This window comes from Vigna radiata, chromosome 11, assembly GCF_000741045.1.
Source record: "Vigna radiata var. radiata cultivar VC1973A chromosome 11, Vradiata_ver6, whole genome shotgun sequence".
In the NCBI taxonomy this organism is placed as follows: domain Eukaryota; kingdom Viridiplantae; phylum Streptophyta; class Magnoliopsida; order Fabales; family Fabaceae; genus Vigna; species Vigna radiata.
Window position 1 is genome coordinate 5,848,127 of NC_028361.1, and position 20,136 is coordinate 5,868,262.

At 26.2% G+C, this 20,136-nt stretch overlaps 2 protein-coding genes across 2 annotated transcripts; one reads left to right on the forward strand and one right to left on the reverse strand.

Annotated features, from left to right (window-relative positions):
- Positions 1-9,158: 9,158 nt before the first annotated feature.
- Positions 9,159-10,693, reverse strand: LOC106776662 (AAA-ATPase At2g18193-like). Its single transcript, XM_014664139.2, has one exon. It carries the CDS (start codon positions 10,640-10,642, stop codon positions 9,305-9,307), a length of 1,338 nt encoding a protein of 445 aa, XP_014519625.1. The 5' UTR covers positions 10,643-10,693; the 3' UTR covers positions 9,159-9,304.
- Positions 10,694-17,938: 7,245 nt separating this feature from the next.
- On the forward strand, positions 17,939-19,447 carry LOC106776663 (AAA-ATPase At2g18193). Its single transcript, XM_014664140.2, has 2 exons — positions 17,939-18,927; positions 19,010-19,447. Exons 1-2 carry the CDS (start codon positions 17,944-17,946, stop codon positions 19,445-19,447), a joined length of 1,422 nt encoding a protein of 473 aa, XP_014519626.1. The 5' UTR covers positions 17,939-17,943.
- The last annotated feature ends 689 nt before the right edge of the window (positions 19,448-20,136 follow it).

Sequence of the window (20,136 nt, forward strand, 5' to 3'; positions counted from 1 at the left end):
CCAGGTATATATAATAAAGGGTGAGAGACCCTTTTCTTTCTCAACAAGACATCCACCTAAATCTAAATCAATGAATCACTAGGAATATTACATTACAATATTATAGTATTAATAATTTAAGAATCTTTGGGACTGACTATACAGTGATACTTTTTGGTTTTCTCAAAACGTAAAAGGAAACTTCCATACAGAAATCATTTCGGATGCATATTATAATCAATTAAGGTGTAAAAAGTCTTGCAGATTTTGATCATGCAAATTTTCAGAAATTTACCTTGGAAACTTCTAGGCTAAGTATGTTGGGAAAATCTCCGTGAGTCTTTGTTATTCATGCAAAATTGACAGATTTTAAATATACATTATATTTATAATATCATGGAAAAAAAAAATATCAACTAATTTAAAAATAAAATTTATTTAATTTATTATAAAATAATATTATATCGAAAATCATAACTACTTTTTTTATTTTATTTTTATCAAATCAAACTAAATATTATTAAATTTAAAATTAATATAGAAAAATTTAAATAAAATTATTAATAAAACTTTAAAATTTAAATTTATTTCAACAAAATAATAATTGAGCTTTAAAAAAATATGTGACAAAGGAACAAGAGAAAGAAATCAAGGCTTTAATTCTTAGCCGTCGCTGTGGACTACTAATGTGGCATTATTGTTTGGTATCAGCATTTTTTTCCATACTGTTTGAACTTTGTCCCAGAGGCAAAGTAGACTTTCCCTTCCCAACCAATCATAAAAATGGATCTGAACCACTTTCAAACAGAGTTGGACAAAAATAACTTAATTATATTGTAGTTAATTGTACTATATTATACTAAAAATAATTGATGCATTTTTATTATTTTATACTATTTTATGATTCAGTTTTTAAAAACTAAATTTATAACCGTTATAGTTCACTAAGAACTATATCTACTCTTACATCTTCTCTTATTCCAAACTTTATTTAACAATAAAATATTAATAAAAAAAATTGTTCACATAAAAAAAATAATAATTAATTTTTTAAGACAATATTTTTATCACAAAATTTATATTTTTTATCAATAAAAATAAAAAATGTAATTTATATTTTTATATTTTTTAAGATATATATAAATATATATATATATATATATATATATATTTATATTTATATTTATATATATAATATAAATATATATATATATATTATATTCATATTTATATTATATATATAACATATATTTATATATAAAGAACGTATATATAACGAACGTATATATATATATATATATATATATTTTGTGTTAGTGAATGATATTATTTTTTATATTTTTTACTAATAAAATAAAATAGATAAATAATAAATAAAATAATTTCTAATAATAAAAGAAATATAAATAAAATAAAAAATAATAATATTAAATAATTAAAAATCAATTTATTAGACACTTATGAATAAAATAAAATGAATATTAAAATAAATTTCAATTAAAAGAAACATATATTGTTATACTATTTAGTTTAAAAATTAGTACAATTCAGTTTAAAATTAGTATAGTTAGTAGTTCAGTTCAGTTTATATTGTAGATTAGTTAAAATTAGTGTAGTTTACAATTTAGTTAATAGTTCAGTTAGTCCAATTTACAATTCAGTTAATAGTTCAGTTCAGTTAGTGCAGTTTACACTTCAGTTAATAGTTCAATTAATAGTTCAGTTAGTGTAGTTTACAATTCAGTTAATAGTTAAGTTTAGTTCATACTGTAATTTAGTGCAATTTAATATAGTTCAGTTCAGTTCAGTTTGATAAAACAAAAAAACAGTTCAGTTCAGTTTGATAAAACAAAAAAACAGTTAAGTTTGTCTGAACTGTAAAACAGTTCAGTTCAATTTCTAACAGTGCAGTATAGTTTAATTCGATTTGTCCATCCTACTTTTAAAGAGTATACCTATTTTATTTTATAACAATAGTTTGTAAAGTGCATATTCATGTTATTTATATAGTGTTAATTCGTCTTTTTTATTAATATAATATATTTAACAAATAATAAATTTTAAATAATTATGATAAGATTAATTTATAAGATAAGATTTCTACTTTCTATATCATATCAATTTATTTAATATAAAATTTCAACAAACACGTCTACAATCCCTTTCAAAAAAAGGTAAAAAATAAATAAATACAAAAATTGTTAAGAACAATTTAATAATAAATATAAATCTCATTATATTAAAAATGACAAAATTATGTATCATATTAAAAAATCCATAAATGTATCATTTTAATTTTGATTAATTTGAAAATGATTTCAAATTTTATATGTAAAATTTTTTTATATAAAATAAACATCAATGTCACATCACATTAAAGTAAACGTCAATGTCATATCATATGTATAGATAATTTTCTTGATTAAAAGTAAAATCCATAAAAATCAATAGCTTATTAAAAAATTTACACTTAACTTTTTTACTTTTATAATTTAAATAAAGTGTTTCATAATAACATTACTGATATTAAAAACAATTATAATGAGATGTGTAAATAAAAAGTACACATAACTCAAAAGAAAAACTGATGAAAATGAACAAAAGAAAATAAAAATTTGAAATAAGTTCAAAAAATATAACTATAATAATATCTCATGTTTTTTTAGAGTTTGAATGCGCATAAAATAATAATCATAATAATATTATTATTATCATTATTTAAATAAACTGATATATTTTTTGGTGAATAAAAAATATAAGGATATGTATTTGTTAGGTAACAAAGAGTCAATTTGTGACACCCGGGCACTGACGAGGGCGGGGAGTGATCGCCGGTGTAAGAAGTATGCTGTAGGGGGCACGGACAAGGAGCGGCTCCTGGCAGGCTTCGAGTGGAAGGGGCACATGGACGAATCGCACATACACCGGAATGAGAGGGATCTGAAGACTATATAGGTATGAGACTATACAGTTGAAGGATAGTTTAAAGGAATTGATTTGACTACCCATATCACCAAAAAATGCATTTACTTTTCGGAAGCCTAACCCATAAAAACTCAATGGTTAAGCGTGCTTAGCCTGGAGAAATTCTGGGATGGGTGACCTTCTGGGAAGTTTTTCCGGAAAGTGTGCGAGTGAGGACAAAACACACTGTCCCAAAGTATAGGGACTAAAAACATATTTAACTCTTCTAAAATAATCAAGTTCAAAATTATCTAAATAATAATAATAACGTATACTTTTTTTCTTTTATGTTCTTTAAATGAATTAATAAAAAGTAGTTGGTTCTTCTAATACATTTTTAGCGTTGCACTCCAATTTAAATAATAGATTAGTACAATAAAAGTTATTTTCCATGCAAAGAAATTTGAATTAATTATATAAAACATATATCATATAGAAGAGTACATAATTGTTTTTAAATTACTTTAAATTCATAGGTGAAAAGAAAATGCATTTATGAATATTTTAAGAAAACGGCTTTTATCTCGCATCTTTAATATGAAGTGTCTAATATATCTTTCTATATATAGTAAAACATGTTTCGCTCTCATCTGTTTTTTTTTTTTTTTCTCAACTCTCTCTCTTTTACTTTTTCTTGCATTTCGTTATTTTCGTACAAGTTGATATCGAGATGTTGAATCTAATGTTTTAAATTAAAATAAATATAAGAACTATTTAACTTTGTAAATACTTATTACCAAAATTAAGACAGTCACTAAGTTCATGTGCATTCACTTAAGAGAGAAAAAAATAGTGAAAGTGTCTTAGCTTATTGTTTAATTTACCACTAAACACTTATACTTATGTAAAAATTTGTTGTTGTATTGTATGACCTCTCTTAGTTCAAGATTGAACGGAGTCAAAGTACCTAATGAATCGGTTGCTCGAGTAATATGACTCAACTTCAACTTTAAATAAGAATTAAGATTGATAATAATTAATTTAAGCTAAATATATATTTAAAGTATTATGATAAGTTGGTTATATTTAATATATATATATATATATATATAGAGGCATGAAAGGAAGTTAAGGACAAAGGATGACCTAATATACAAGGAGTTAGATGAACGAAATTTAGAAGACTGTTGACATTGACTCCACAAATCGAAACAATTGTTAAACTTTAAATTTTACTAATTTAATAATCTAAATTTTAAAATTGTACTGTATATACCGACCAACTATTTGTTAATTTAAAATTTCATTTTTTTTGAATTTATTACTAAACTTTTAATTTTTTTTAATGTATAAATTTAAAAATTATACACATTTAAATTTTTTTCATTTAAATCAAAAGTCCACAAACAAAATTATAAGGTTTAATTATATTGAAAGTTCTTATTTCCGGTTATTTTTTTCAAGTCTCTTACTTTTTTTTTTGTCTTAATTGAGTCTCTATTTTTAAAAAATCGAAACAATTAGGTCATTGTCATTAGTTCCGTACTAACACCGTTAAGGAGGGTATCATGTGTCAGTTTGTGGTTTTTTTTATTTTTTAAATATTTTTTAATTATTTTTATTTTTATTTATTTTATTGTTTTTTTAATAAAATAAAAATAAAAAAATGCCACTTGTATGACAGTATGTCACGTGACAATGAAAGTGTGACGTGACAATAATAGTATAAGGTGTTACTATCAGACCACGTGTCATTGGATTTGTCTCGATTTAATCTCTAAATTTTTGCTTTGTCTCAATTTAATATCTTTATTTTATCTCAATCTAGTCTTATTTAAAAAAAAATTAAACAATTTTGTTTCTCTCCAACTTCAAACAAAATTTAAGTTGTATATAAATCTTTACAAATTTTTTAATACAAATTGATATTTTTTTATTAAAAAAATAAAAAAACTTACAAACAAACATATAACACATTTTTATTTATATAATACTAAAGAAAATAATTTAATTGCATTAATGTTCTTAAAACAAAAATTAAATTGAGACAAATAAAGATAAAGAAACTCATCTAAAAGTTTTCTACAAAATTAAACAACAAACCAAATCATTTAACATAAATAATATGAATGAGTAAACTATAAAAAAGTAAACTTTTCAATAATAAATTTTGTGAAGGTGATCTACACAAAAACATTCACAAAAATAGTCTGAGTATTTCAACAATTCATAAAAAGTTTCTAGAATTAAATATTTATATTTGAAATATATCATCACTGATAATTCACTTAAGAGACACAAATTTAAAGACAAAAATTTGGAAAACGTACATACTTTATTTAATTTGGGAGGAACAAAATTTTTTAATTCTTTAAAAAAATTAGGACTAACTCTAGACAAAATAAAAATACAGAGATCAAATTAAAATAAAATAAAAATACAATGACAAAATTAAGATAAATACAATAACACGTAGCATGACAATGATACGTAACAGTGACAATATTACATCACACTATCATTGCCATGTGGTACTATGTCAGGTTGGCACGTGATGATTTTTTTATTTTTCAAAAAAAATTAAAGTTACTACTAAATTTTTTCAATTACATTAAATTAAAATTTTCATTTTTTTATTTTTAATGAGTTTTATTAATGAACTTTCGTTTTTTCGAATTTACTACTAAACTTTTAATTTAGAGTTTTCGTAACGTATAAATTTTAAAATTATACATATTTAACTTTTTTTTCAATTGGATATAAGTTTATTTATTAATAATATAATGACATAACTAACTATTAAATAAAGCAAAAGTTTGATATTCCACTAAAAAATATTAAATTATTTATTTAATTTGTCTTTACAGAGACCAGTTTAGAATCATAACATGTGGACTTTTCTAATTACATTCATGTTTAAAATTTTGTTGCAATCCGAATCGCGATGGGATGAACCGAAAAACAAACCGTTTTAAAAAAATATGTTGGGAGTCGCCACCATAATTTATTATGGAAAAACCCTAAAATAAAAGCATGGTCTACGAAAAAGAGATTTTCAGGTTCGAGAATCGGTTACGCGCAAGGAAGGTGTTAGCACCCTAGCACGTCTGCCCAAAGGCAGTGCCTCTAATTAAAATGTATAAAATTCATGTGGTTTTCCAAAATATCTAAATTTCCTAAAAAATGAGAGTAAAATAAAATAAAAGAAATTATTAGAAAACAAAAAAATAATTTTTGTTTTATGAACCCACAAGGATTGACCTTGGCCCTACGTATATTCGACAATGAGAGATCACATAGTTCCTTATCTAGAAAAAGGTTTGTGAGTTTGTTTAAAAATTATTATGGATTGTTTGACATTTTTCAAAAAGTGAAAAGGTTTAGTTTAACAAAATTGATCTTTTGGTTTTAAATATTTTGTGTATTTTTTTTTTGTATTAAAAAAAATGATGAAAAAAGAAAAAAAGAAATTGGCCATAGGTCGACATGCACTTATATTTAAAAATTCATGGTTTTAAAAAAACATTGTCTGTTTCCAAAAAAAAATCTTTGGAAGAAAACTTTAAAGTATAATAATAGGAGAAAAATAAGAGTGTAGAAGTGCTTTCCTCTATTTTTTTTCCTGTATTTATAAGTACATATTGTAATATTATTGCAATCTTGTCTTAATTGAGAATTAATTGACAATGGACAAAATAAGGAAAAAAATGGTCTTGATTGCAAGAAAAATAAATCAAATAATAATATTTCAAATTGATTATAATTATTGGCAGAAAATTGATTCAAATTATTATCATATTAAACTAATATTTCAAAAACATTATAAAGTGACGTGTCCTGCATTAAGTAAGATTATTTTATTTTTTTTTTCTTTACCCATCATTAATTATTATTCTCTTATTATTTAATTTTAATTATTTATTTTTTTGAACGAAATTGGGTGTTGACCAATTTTATTGAGCTTATATTTTCATTATTTTACCCGGATTAAAATAACTAACACTTCTACAAAATTAATATAGCATGGTAAAATGGAAACAATATACAGAGATGTTTTAAATTCTTTTAATAATAAAAGTATATGCAATTTTTAATAATATCATTTTGTTATAAAAATATTCAAAATATTTAATCTAATTTTATTTTCGTTAATTAGGTGGAGTATACAATGTTAAAATAATTTTTTTTGGTAGTTAGATAATACGAAAATGATTACATAAAGTAATGCAAAAGTTTACAAAAATGTTACTTTAGTGATTTTCATACAACAATTTATATTTATATATATTCACTTCTCTTAATTCCACGTAAAGAAAAAATACTTACCTTAAATCCACACAACACACTAAATAATATTATGGCTAGAGCTCCTCTCAAAAGGAGTAATTTGGCTCGATCCGGCTCGGTCCAGTACAGGTTAGTCACGTAGTAAATCAACCTAACCCGGTTCACTTATTAGTGAGATAAAAAAATTTAAACCTAGCTTGACCCACTACGAGTTGGTGGATTAAACAGATTGACTCACTGATTCATTTAATTATAATTTTTTTTAAAATAAAAAAATTACCATTTTTGTTAATTCAAATCTAAATAAACGTCACACTAAAATGATGTTAAATTCCTAAAACAATTCAAAATAAATGAAAAAAAGTATCATACAATCCAAGTGTAATCCAAAAACATGTACAGAAGGTGAATAAATAAGTCTTTTAGATTGATAATTTTTATATCACTTGTCTATTTATAATATTAGAGTCTTAATAGATAAATCTATAATATTTTTCTCTTTTGAATTTTTTTTATCATCATTTACAATATAATAAAAAAATGCTAACTAATAATATTGAAACATAAAATAATAAATAATTAAATTAAGTGGATTGACAAGCCAATCCGACTCATCACGGGTTCAATCGAGTTCTAAGTGAGCCTGGTTGAAAACTAACTCGCATAAAAAAATTATATTTTTCTCAGAGTCAACCCGACTTCAACCTGTAGTGAATCGGATTAACTCGCGAATTATAACCCATTTTAGCCCACTAATTATGATTGCTCAGTGATCTTAATTTTCACCCAATGTAATAATATACAAACCCACACTACATAAAACAATATAACAGCATGTTAGATAGGTTTGGAGTGTTTATCTATTGTTTGCCTCGTTTAGAAGAATTTTCATTACTATTTTTATTATTTATCGGTTACATTTAAAGAAAAAAATATATAAAAGAAATGTTTAAAAATGTTTTTCTAAAAGAAGTTTTTAATTTGAAATAGATAAATTCGTGTAACTTAATAATGAATTGAACTATGAAACTTTCTTTTAGACTAATAACAGATTAATTCATCTCAATCCGTGGGATTGATGGATTAGACAAATCGTGAGTTAAACTGTATCATCTTATGTTTCGTATTCAATTTATTTTATAATCCTTACATACACTATTTATTATCACGCGTTGCATCACAGCTAATAATCTTACTATATTCCAATTTTTTATCCTATTTTAGAAGGAACAAATATATTATATAATGGTAACTACAAAAATTAAATATAAAATAAAATAAATAATGAATAGCATTTAAGATTTATATTAAATAAACAATAAATGAAGATAATATATATATATATATATATANTATATATATATATATATATATATATATATATATATATATATATATATATATATATATATATATATATATATATATATATATATATATATATGAAGAGCATAACGTAAATTTTTTATTATAATATTGTCTTAACTTGAATTTATTAAATATTAATTGAACTGTAGCTTTTTTTTTAAATACCATTACATGAAATTGTTAAATTATAAAAAAAAATCACCAAATGAAAATATTATCAAATCTGTTAATAAATTTGAAATTTTATTATTGACAAAATACTTATTGGTAGTGGTAAATTTTCAACAAATATTTTGGGATCTTAAATTTTTTATATAAATATTTAAAATATATACCAATTTATACGTATATATATTTTACGTGATCAATATTTTGAATTTAAGTGGTGTGATTAAGTGAAACATATAGCTAAGGAAAGTGTAAGATTAATGGTAATTAGAATTCCAATAATTTTCCTTTTTTATTATTTATTTTTACAAGAGAAAATAAAATTTTAAAAACACGAAATGTGATTCTTATCTTTTTAATATCTGGAAATATCGCAAACATCACGATCTATTGCATCAAAGGGGAGAAGAAAAAAAAAAACTTACCGAAAGAAGAAGCACTGAAGTGATAGAATTTAAGAAAGCAAATAAGCATTTGTCGTATAAATTATAATTGATAATTCATACATAATTTTGTATTATTTTCTTGCCTCTGTTTTTAGTTGAACAGAGTTAAAAAGAAAAACAGAGATAGAAAATAATTTTGTTTAGAACAGAGTTCATTGGGTCTCCTCCTTGATCTGTTGTTTGAGAAATTGAACAAGTGCTTCCAAAGCAAGGTCAGGGTCCTCATTTCTGATGAGATGCTCTCCTACGACTGCAGGGGTGACTTGTGTTTTCTCCAACATTCCTTTGATCTCTTCAACCACTGGATGATGTCCTTCAATACCCAAATACTTAGAAGCCATAATCTGAAACGCCTTACCTTTGAGAAAGGACAAGTGAATGTGCATGTCCATGCGACCAGGGCGGAGCAACGCCGGGTCTATTTTCTCTTTGTGGTTAGTAGTGAATATTATAACCCACCCATCTCCGCCGCCTGACCTTAAACCATCAACTAAATTCAGCAAATTCGACAGATTAAACTTCCCACTACCCTTCTCAATATCTGAATCTTGTTTTGGATTTGATCGATCATGCACCTCTTCGTTGCAATCTATGTCTTCAATCACCAAGATGGAACTGCGAGATATATCCCTCATGGCTTCCATCAGGTCTGAATCAGAATTAATAGAAGATAAATCCAAATCATACACGTCGAATTTCAAGTGATTGGCAATGGCTGCAATGAGACTAGATTTTCCTGTTCCCGGAGGTCCATACAGCAAGTACCCACGTTTCCAAGGCTTTCCCACCTTCTTGTAGAATTCCTTCCTCTTCAGGAACCGATCTAAATCATCAACTACAGCTTGCTTCAACTCGGGATCCAAGGCCAGCGTGTCGAATGTGGCAGGATGAGATAACTTCCTGTTGGTCCATTGATAACCCCTCCTGGAATGGATTTCCGGAATCCTCTTCTCACTTTTCATGGCCTCGTATGTTTTAAGGACGTGTGGGATATACCGATCCAACACTCTCTCTCTGTTCCTCTCGTCGAAGGTCAGTACAAAGGCTTCCTTCCAGATATGGCGCGAGTTTTCCTCTGAATTCTCATCCAGCTTCCAAGTGAACTTGGTGCCTTCAAACTCGTCCACCACCTCTTGGCTTGGATCCACTGCCAGATTCAGGTGCTTTTCGTTTTCTAGTTTACCAACTTTGAGTGATTTGTAGGTGCTGGTAATCCTGGTGGGGAGGTACTCCAGCGCTGCAAGGAAAAGTTCATTATCATCACACCGGTCGTGCCAGAATTCGTTGATTCGGAGAGATATTTGATTATTTGGTTGGCTATGGAAAAAGGCTTCTAGCTTTGAGACAAGAAAGGATCGAATTTGATGGGGTATGAGTTCATTGAATGCAGTTCTGATGAGCATGGTGAATGTGGATAATGTAGCGTACACCTCGAACCACGACGAAGCTGATGCAAACGAAGGAAAATGTTTGCGCATGTTGGATACCATGGTTTGGTAAACTTTAGGGAATACAAGAAAGAGAGGAACCAAGGATTGATGAAATTTGTGTAAAACTCAGTAGCTATTCATACTAATTTCAATTCTTGCACCTCAAGTTTTGATTTTGTCTTTTACTACATTATTACTCCGCGTACCCGTTTCTCTTAATTTTCTAATGTTTTGGTATTATTACTATTATTATTTTTAGAAATATATGCTCTTTCTTTGTATTTAAAGTATATATATATCGTCAAGGTTGCATTGCTCCATTAATATTTTTCTCTTTTCTTATAGTTATTTTTTCAATTTTTGTAATCTAGTTCTATGAATGAAGCGTCTCGTTTAAAATAAATTATGAGAAAATAAAGTAAGTTTACAAACTTATTTTACAAATAAGTTCCATCTCGAGTTTTATTATATGGAGATTAGTTATCAAGTCCGTTGGTATTTCACGTTAATAACATGATTAAAAAAATAATTTTTTGTTATTTACTTATGCATATAATAAAAATATTTTTTTACTTAAATATTTTAATTTTGAAAAATAAATATAATTTTAAAGCTAAATCGAGTGGTATTAATTAGGTTTCTTTATTTTAGAAAATGAAATGGAGATGATCTTTTCACGCAGACAATCTAGGAATAGAAATTGCATTTACTGTTATTTTCATTACTAAATTAGATCAAAGTTAATTGTTTATGATCAATTATAATGTCACTCTATTGATAAATTCCATTAATATTTCGAAAATAAAATTCAATCATTTAAATTTGATTTTGTCTATACTGATATATGTGAAACAAAATTAATTATCTTGTGGATTTCAAAGTTTATTAGCAATATATGAGATATAAGGTTTTGTATACATCAAAAAAAGTCAATACGAGGTTGGTTTGGTTTGTATAAACATAATATTGATTATTAATAATAATAATAATTTAAATACCTATTTCAAGTTATAATAATTTAAATACCTATTTAAAACTTATAATAATAAAGTTTGAAATTTGTAATGAAAATATTTTAATTTACAATGGGATTATATAAATCTATGTTTTTTCCTTTTGTCTTAAGTATCAGTACAAAATAAGTCTTTAACATCTTGTGTTTAATGTTGGAATACGAAAAAATCAATGTAAAAATTAATTGATATTATTTTTGTAATAAACGAAGTCGAAATTTATACTTTTTTGACGTCCTATCCTCATTACAGGTTGGAACTCTCGATTTTCGACGTCATATTGAATAAATTTCATGAAAAAATGTTTGGCGCAAAAGTGAAAATGTTACGTTGAATACTCTAGTTTCAGACGTCAATGAGGTATAAGACGTCAGAGTTTGAAGTTTTTCAACATCATATACATTGTAATTATTTTCTAAAAGTAGCGTCATTACATTATTTATTGGCGCTTTCTTTTCTGCTTGAACCAGGAACTTCTTTCACGAGTGCTAAGAAGAACAAATGTAAGTTTTGTGTAATTTCCCTTAACGAAAGTGTTTTCGTTGCCTTTGTTTGGACATTTCTTTAGCTTTTATCGATTGGTATAACATTTTAGTTTAGAATTGACGTTCAAACTCCACCACTTTCAGAGAAACGAATTGCTTCATTTACGAGTGCAAGGAAGAACAAATGTCAGTCATGTATCATTTACCTTAAATATGTGTTTCCACTTGAATGTCATTTTGTTTTTGTTTTGAGGGATTCATTTCGTGTTTTCGTGCTCCATTGAAGTTCCACCATAGTGACCACTATAGTCGTGTTCTCCTTTCTCCCTCACTGGCCGTGGCACTTTATTCCGACTACAAACCCACCTATAAGGTTAGTTTTGGATTTTTGATTTTTGATGAAGTTTCGTTTTTTGATACTAATATTATTGAATTTATTTGTTGTATATGTGATTGGTTATATTTTGTTTAGTTCCCTTAGTCATACACCATATACATCCGATAAATTTGAAGTATATCTAAAAGAACTCTAAATAACTAGAAAATTTGTTCAAATCACCAAAAAATCATGAAAAGTCCCCACCAAAATATCATGAAAAAGTCCCCACAAAAATGTTTAGATCGAAATTCAAAATCTAAGTATGTGAAATATTTTTGCAAAATTAAAAAAAAAAACACAAAATAAATTGACAAAAAATAAAAAACGGCCTTTTTAAAAAAAATATATCTAAAAAGATCAATCAACTATGTAGGCTGTCAATCCTTAAAAATTCTTTTCTACCTCCAAATTCATGTATAATAATGTTAAATCTGTCAACCAAAACAAAAGTTAAGATGGTTTAGACTTTTCAAATAAATAAACAACATTTATCATAATTTTTTATTAGAAATTTAATTGAAAGTTTGTAAATTTATCGAGTTGAACTTAATTAAAAAAATAATAATATATTTTAAAATATAACGTATCGTTTTATGGGCAAAATGAAAAAACAACTCAATTTCAAATATTTGTATAGTACATAGATTTATTATTAGGATAATGATATTTAGACAATATTTTTTTGACAACATTTGAACATTGATTACGTGTCAATCTATGATTGGTCAAAAATTACTCCTCAATAATGTTTATGATTAGTATTATTGATTGTGGAGTAATTTTTGACCAATCATAGATTGACACGTAATCAATGTTCAAATGTTGTCAAAAAAATGTTGTCTAAATATCATTATCCTTATTATTATACTACTTCAATGGTTACGTTTGTGTGGGAAAAATATGAAAAAGTTGAGAGGCGAAAATGCATTTTCCTTATTTATTAATTTATTGTGATTATGATTATAGTAATAAATAGAAAAAAATTAAAAAGAAATACACCAATAATTAATTATGAATGTTGTTTAATTGATTATAATCATAAATATATTTTTATTTCTTTTAATTAACAATATAAACGATTATATTACTTTAGATGTCTTATTTATAAATACTTTGACTTTTTTTTAATCATTCATCGATTTAGCTCGAAAATTGACATTATTAGCCTATTATTACCTACCTTAAGCCATTTTTAATTTACTAAAATTAAAGTAAAAAAACTAAAATTTAAAATAGTACAGTTTTATATTAATTTCTTTTAAAATATAAATATGTAATATTATTATAATTTTAAATTATAAAAATTTATAAATTAAGTTTTAATTATTTATTATAATAGAATGATTTAATATTTAAAAAGAATAATTATTAATATATTTTAGTATGGTCTGAAATATATATTCAAAAAAGAAAGAAATGAAAAATGAGTTATCTCTTGCTATCTTGTCAGCTATACCAGAAAAATACTCTCGCTAAATGTATGGGATCATTTTCTTTTTACTTGTTTAAGAAAAATATTCCTCATAAACTAACCAATGAAATCGATGGAGGGAGTGCGTGTTTTCTAAGCTTACGCGTATGCTCACACTAAAACGTGAAGCCTGAAAATGTTAGAGATCGAGAGATTCCACAAACATAAATTAAATTATAAATTTCAAGGAAAAATAATTACTTCTTACATCAAAAGAGAAAGTGCATTAATTATAAACTTTTAAAACACAAATAAATATTAATAATCATTAATTATAAACTTTTAAAACACAANTAAATATTAATAATCATTAATTATAAACTTTTAAAACACAATTAAATATTAATAATCATTAATTATAAACTTTTAAAACACAAATAAATAGTAATAACCATTAATTATAAACTCTTAATTTTTATTATAAGTGTACAAATAGATATTTACAGATTCAAATATTTTGACAACTATTACCAAACTTTCTCAAACTGTCTTTATAACTATGTGGTCACGTACCGTTTGCTCAACCTATAAAGAAATTATATTAAACAACTCAAGATAAAATATATGATTATTATATCCATTGGATAGTAACTAAGTAGCTTCTAATAAAAAGTCACTAAAAGAATATATAAATATAAATATAAGTTTGATGTAAAAAAGTATGTGATTACATTTAAAACAAATTTAATATCGGTTAAATTCAAACTAACTTTAACATTAAAACATCTTTTACATATATTCTCTTAATGTGTTTGACAAATGACTAAGATAGTTTAGAAGTGAAAGACAATGTTTGAACATTAGATCAATTACATTGTTGGTAAAAATTTACTTGGACCTTATTTCGTAAAACAAAAAGTATTTTTAAATAGTAAATAACTACTTTAATTACTTTATATATAGTTTTTACTAGAAATCATACACATGTTTATTTTTTCTATAATAATAAAGAATAATGAAATTATAATTATAAAATTAAATATAAATGTTTTTTTTTTAAATTTAACTGTAAATATTTTTTACTTATTTTATAAATAATTTTTATTTATTTATTTAAAAATATAATTATTTTAAAAAATAGTTAAATAAGAAATTAGTATTATTGTAAATTTTTGTAATTATGGATAAATTTGTATTGATGAAAATAAATTTGTTGATGAATTTAAATATATATATATATATATATATATATATATATATATATATTTTGTTGATGAATTTTAGAATTTAAATTATTCTGACAAATACTTTTATCAATATTTTTTTTTGGTAAAATTTGTGGATAAATTAGAATTTGTATCATTAATAAATATTTTTATTGATAATCTATACATAAGTTAATTTTGTCGATAAATTCAATTAGTAATTTATAATTTCTATTGTTAATAAAAAAATTTCATTGGTAAAATGAATAATAAATTTTTTCAACAAGACTGATGAATTTCTTTTATATATTAAAAGAAAACGAGCGAGAAGAAGAAGAGAGAAAAGAAGAGAGAGGATGCGGTGCAATGGTGTTAATGGGGAGGGACAATAATGACATACGATTATAATAGAGTACTAGTTTCTTTAATATTCTACAATTGTAACTAGCTTTTAGGTAGCTCTTTTGTCCTGTCATTCTTTCTTCAAGAACAGAGTTAGGCATTTATCTTCTTCTTTGACTTAACTGTCGAATACTGTTCGTGTTCTGATTTACAGATTTCTCCTATATGAATGCACGAGCATTCCAAGATGGTTTACTTACTTGTTAGAGTAAGGACCAACCATTACTTCGCATTCATTAGCTCTTAAGTCAATGAATGTGAATTACAGTGAGTAGCAAGCAAGCAAACGAATGTGAAAATATAGAAAAGAAAAAAAATAAAAGAAAGAACCAAAAGTAATAACAACGAATGCGCGACAACAATGGTGGAAGCAAAACAAAAAGAAAAGGAGAAGAGAAAAAAGAAAAAAAAAAAAGAAAGGAATTTGTTAATAATTATTAGTTGATATTTATTGATATATTTGTAATTATACATATTGTACAGTATGATATCTGGGCCGAGCGGTTAAAGATATATCTTATTCAAGATATAAAATAATCAAGAATATCTATTTAAAGATATTTGGTAACTAACCAGATTTTCAGGTAAGTCTGTTTACATTTTATTCTGTTTATATTTTGTTGGGCTTATATCAGTTTAAGGTTCGTAAGACAAATTATAAATAGAGAGTCAGGGCCACAAGCAAGGTACTTCCAATTAACTTCCAATCACCTTCAAATCACTCTCCAATCACATTCACATATATTCTACCGTGATCATAAAATCACTAAATACTCAATTAAGAACCGATCCATCACACGCCTGACTTGGGCGTCGGAGTGCCTTTTGCAGGTACCTCCCCCTCCGGTTAAAGATCGAAGTCCACCGAACGGTCAAGGCTGAAGGAGTGCGAGCGGACAAGATCCAAGAAAAGCGAGCGATCTAGTCAATCCAAGCGCCAGAAAGCAGGAAGGCCACGTCATCCAGGTTAGTGTCTCGGTCCCCAAAAATAACCACCGAAACACATATTTTTATTATTATCAATTAATTGTGTTTAGTAATTCGTAATTTTGTTATTGTATATCTTGTTTAAGCTAGTCATAGGTGCACTGTATAAATGTCACTTCCAATTAGTTTTTCTTTTATTTTTTTTCCTTTCTTTTAATTCACATATAAGGGACTGAAATGGTATTTCTTACATGATTTTTTTTCAATACAATGCACTTGTCTTATTATTTTTCAATCATAAGACAAGTATTTAATGTTTTTTTTTAAACTTTGCATTTATTAAGAATACAGTATCATGTCTTTGTTCAATTTCAAAAGTTCATTATTTGGATGCAAGAAACTTGAAAACCCCGTGTTTGTTGATGATCGAAAACATGAAGCAAGCAACACCATTAATTTTTTTTCCTCATCATCCATCCATCCTATAGTATGTTATAAATTTAGAAACATGAAGTGACTGACGGATGCGGAAAAGATGCCGTATACAATATATTCAAATGAACTAGATTGTAACAAGGTGCAAACGAATAAGACAAGCTGGAACAACAATATCACCAAATCAAGTATTTGTTGAATTTTCTAAAGAATGAATGTCACTTTACTAATTTATATTTACATTTTTAATATTTTAAAATATGTATATTTTTCAAATTTAAAGAAAAAAATTAATTAAGTATTTAAGTAAAATTATTTATATATAATTTTTAAAAAAGTATTTTAAAAATTAAAATATTTAATTAGAATTAATTATTAATTATTTTATTTTGAAAAAAATAACATTATTTTATTTTTAAAAAGAAATTAAAAACTTAATTAAATTAAAATTTTATAAATAAGAACTGAATTAAATAAACGATACTATAAGAGTCTAATCTCAAACATTATCTAATAAAAAAGACTCAATTAAATTATTTTAACAAAAAAATAAAATTTAATTGAAAAAATAGATAATTAAATAATTAAAACGAAATTGACAGACAGAATAAGGAGTCTAGTCATAGTTTTACGGAAGTTGTTGATAGTCAAAGGGTAAAATGTGTGGCGGTCAACTGTGTGATATAAGTCATCACACGTGATTTATATAGAAACAAGAACTTGGTATTTCAGATGAACATATTCCCCACGCCTTGTTTTTGTTTCTTTATCATAAAATGAATAATATGTTAATAAATTTTTTTAACAATTTTTAAAATTATTAATAAGCATATATTTATCACATAAAAATTATTAAAATAAAAATTGTTAAAAAACCATTTTTGCTTTGTTACACGTGTCCCTTTTTCTTGTATTTGCTAATTCTGAAAGAAAGATTCACGCTTTTGCTCAGACTTGGTCAGCATTGTTAATGGCGTCTCAATGTCTCTCATCCTTTTTTCCAAAACTAACTATTTTGAGCACTAGGGATTTAGATAACTTTCCTCTTCTCTGTAACCTATATTTCTTCATTTCGTTTTTCTTCGCTTCCAACAGGTAAATACCATGAGATTGTATTCCAAGAACAGTCTTTCTTCTTTTAAATCAGCATCATCATGGTTCGAGGTGTATGCTGCCTTCTCCACACTCACAATTCTCCTAAGAACTGCAATCAATGATCTCATACCCCATCAGTTTCGATCCTACATAATCTTAAAGCTAGAGGGCTTCTTCTGCAAATACCGATCAAATAACAAAGTCTCTATAAAAATTAACCAGTTTTGGGATTGTGGAGAGCGTAATGAACTTTTCGAAGCTGCCTTGACGTACCTCCCCACCAAGATTACTCACACCTACAAATCGCTCAAAGTTGGCAGACGTCAAAACCATAAACACCTTGAGTTTGCAGTGGATGGAGGTGATGATGTGGTGGACAAATTTGAAGGCATGACGTTAACTTGGAAATTGAATGAGGGGTCCAAGGAGGATTCTAGGAATAAGAAGAATAATTTTGTATTAACCTTCAATGAGAAACTGAGACAGAGGGTACTGGATCGATATATCCCACATGTGATCAAAACATATGAGGCGATGAAAAATGAGAGAAGGATTTTAAAATTGTATTCTTGGTTAAATGACTTTTGGAATGAAAGTGACTTATCACATCCTTCCACATTTGACTCACTAGCCTTGAGTCCCGAGTTGAAGAAAGATATAATTGATGATTTGGATCGATTCTTGAGGAGGAAGGACCTTTACAAGAAAGTGGGGAAGGCTTGGAAGCGTGGCTACTTGTTGCATGGACCACCAGGAACTGGAAAATCTAGCCTTATTGCAGCCATGGCAAACTATTTAAAATTCGATGTGTTTGATTTGGAGCTTTCTTCGATCTTCTCAAACTCAGACCTTATGAGATGCTTGAAGGAAGCATCTAACCGTTGCATAATAGTGATTGAAGACATAGATTGCAACAAGGAGGTGCATGCAAGATCAAAACCAAATGGTACTTCAGAGGATCAAGATTCAGAGTCTGACAGTGAGGGTGCAAAGGTTTGTTTTTGTGTTGTGTTAATCATTCATTTGTCTTTGTAAGCAACGTATGATCAGTGTTTTTGTTAAAATTAATTAACAGATGAAGTCAAGGAGCTTTATTCTGTCTGGTTTACTTAACTACATGGATGGCTTGAGCTCAAGTGGTGGAGAGGAGCGGATTATAATATTCACTACTAACCACAAAGAGAAAATTGACCCAGCATTGTTGCGCCCTGGTCGAATGGACATGCATATTCACATGTCCTTCCTCAAAGGCAAGGCCTTTCGAATGTTGGCTTCCAATTATTTGGGCATTCAAGGAAATCATCCACTCTTTCACCAAATTGACGATCTGTTAGAGAAAGTAGATATCACACCTGCAGTGGTAGGGGAGCAACTATTGAGATATGAGGATGCTCACCTTTGTTTGGAACAACTTGTTCAATTTCTCAAACAAAAGGTTAATGATAGTAATTCTGATTCAGTTGAGAGGGTTGTTTTCAGTAGGACCATTGACACCAATACTCCTAATTCATAGACTCATATAAATTAATATTTTATTATAATATAATATTTCAAGTTTTTTTTCTTTTATCAATTTAGTGTAATTTGAAATCGAAATAACGAGAGTGGTGCATTTAAAAATTAATTGCACTAAGTGTAAGTTGTGAAAATTTAAAATGTTATGACTTTATTACGAGGAAGTCGTGAGAATTTCAATAAGAGTGGTTTGAAATCATCCCATTTTATGTTATTTAGTGAAGTTGTTACAGTCAAACACGACTTTACTTAAGTTAATTGCAATTTTAAACAAAGCAAAGTTATGTTATATAGGCACGACTTTTGTATAATGTTATGGGTTGAAATTGAAATCAACTTCTTTGTGAATGTCCGCATAATAAATATTTATTCTTTTATGTTAATTACATTAAATAAAAGTCAAATATTTTTTGAACAAAAATTTATTAACGAGACAAGAAAGTAAATAAAGAATATAAGGAAAAAAAAGTAATTTTACTTAATAAGAAATACATCAAATGACAACTTTGGTAAAATTTATTCACAATCACTTTACTAATAATTTCTCCATCCGTAATAAAATTTATTCACAATCACTTTAATAATAATTTTTTAGTCAATAAAATTATAATTACCAATAAATTTTTGCATTTGCATGTTAATAACATGCAATTTTATTCCTCAAATTTTATCTCATCATTCATCTTA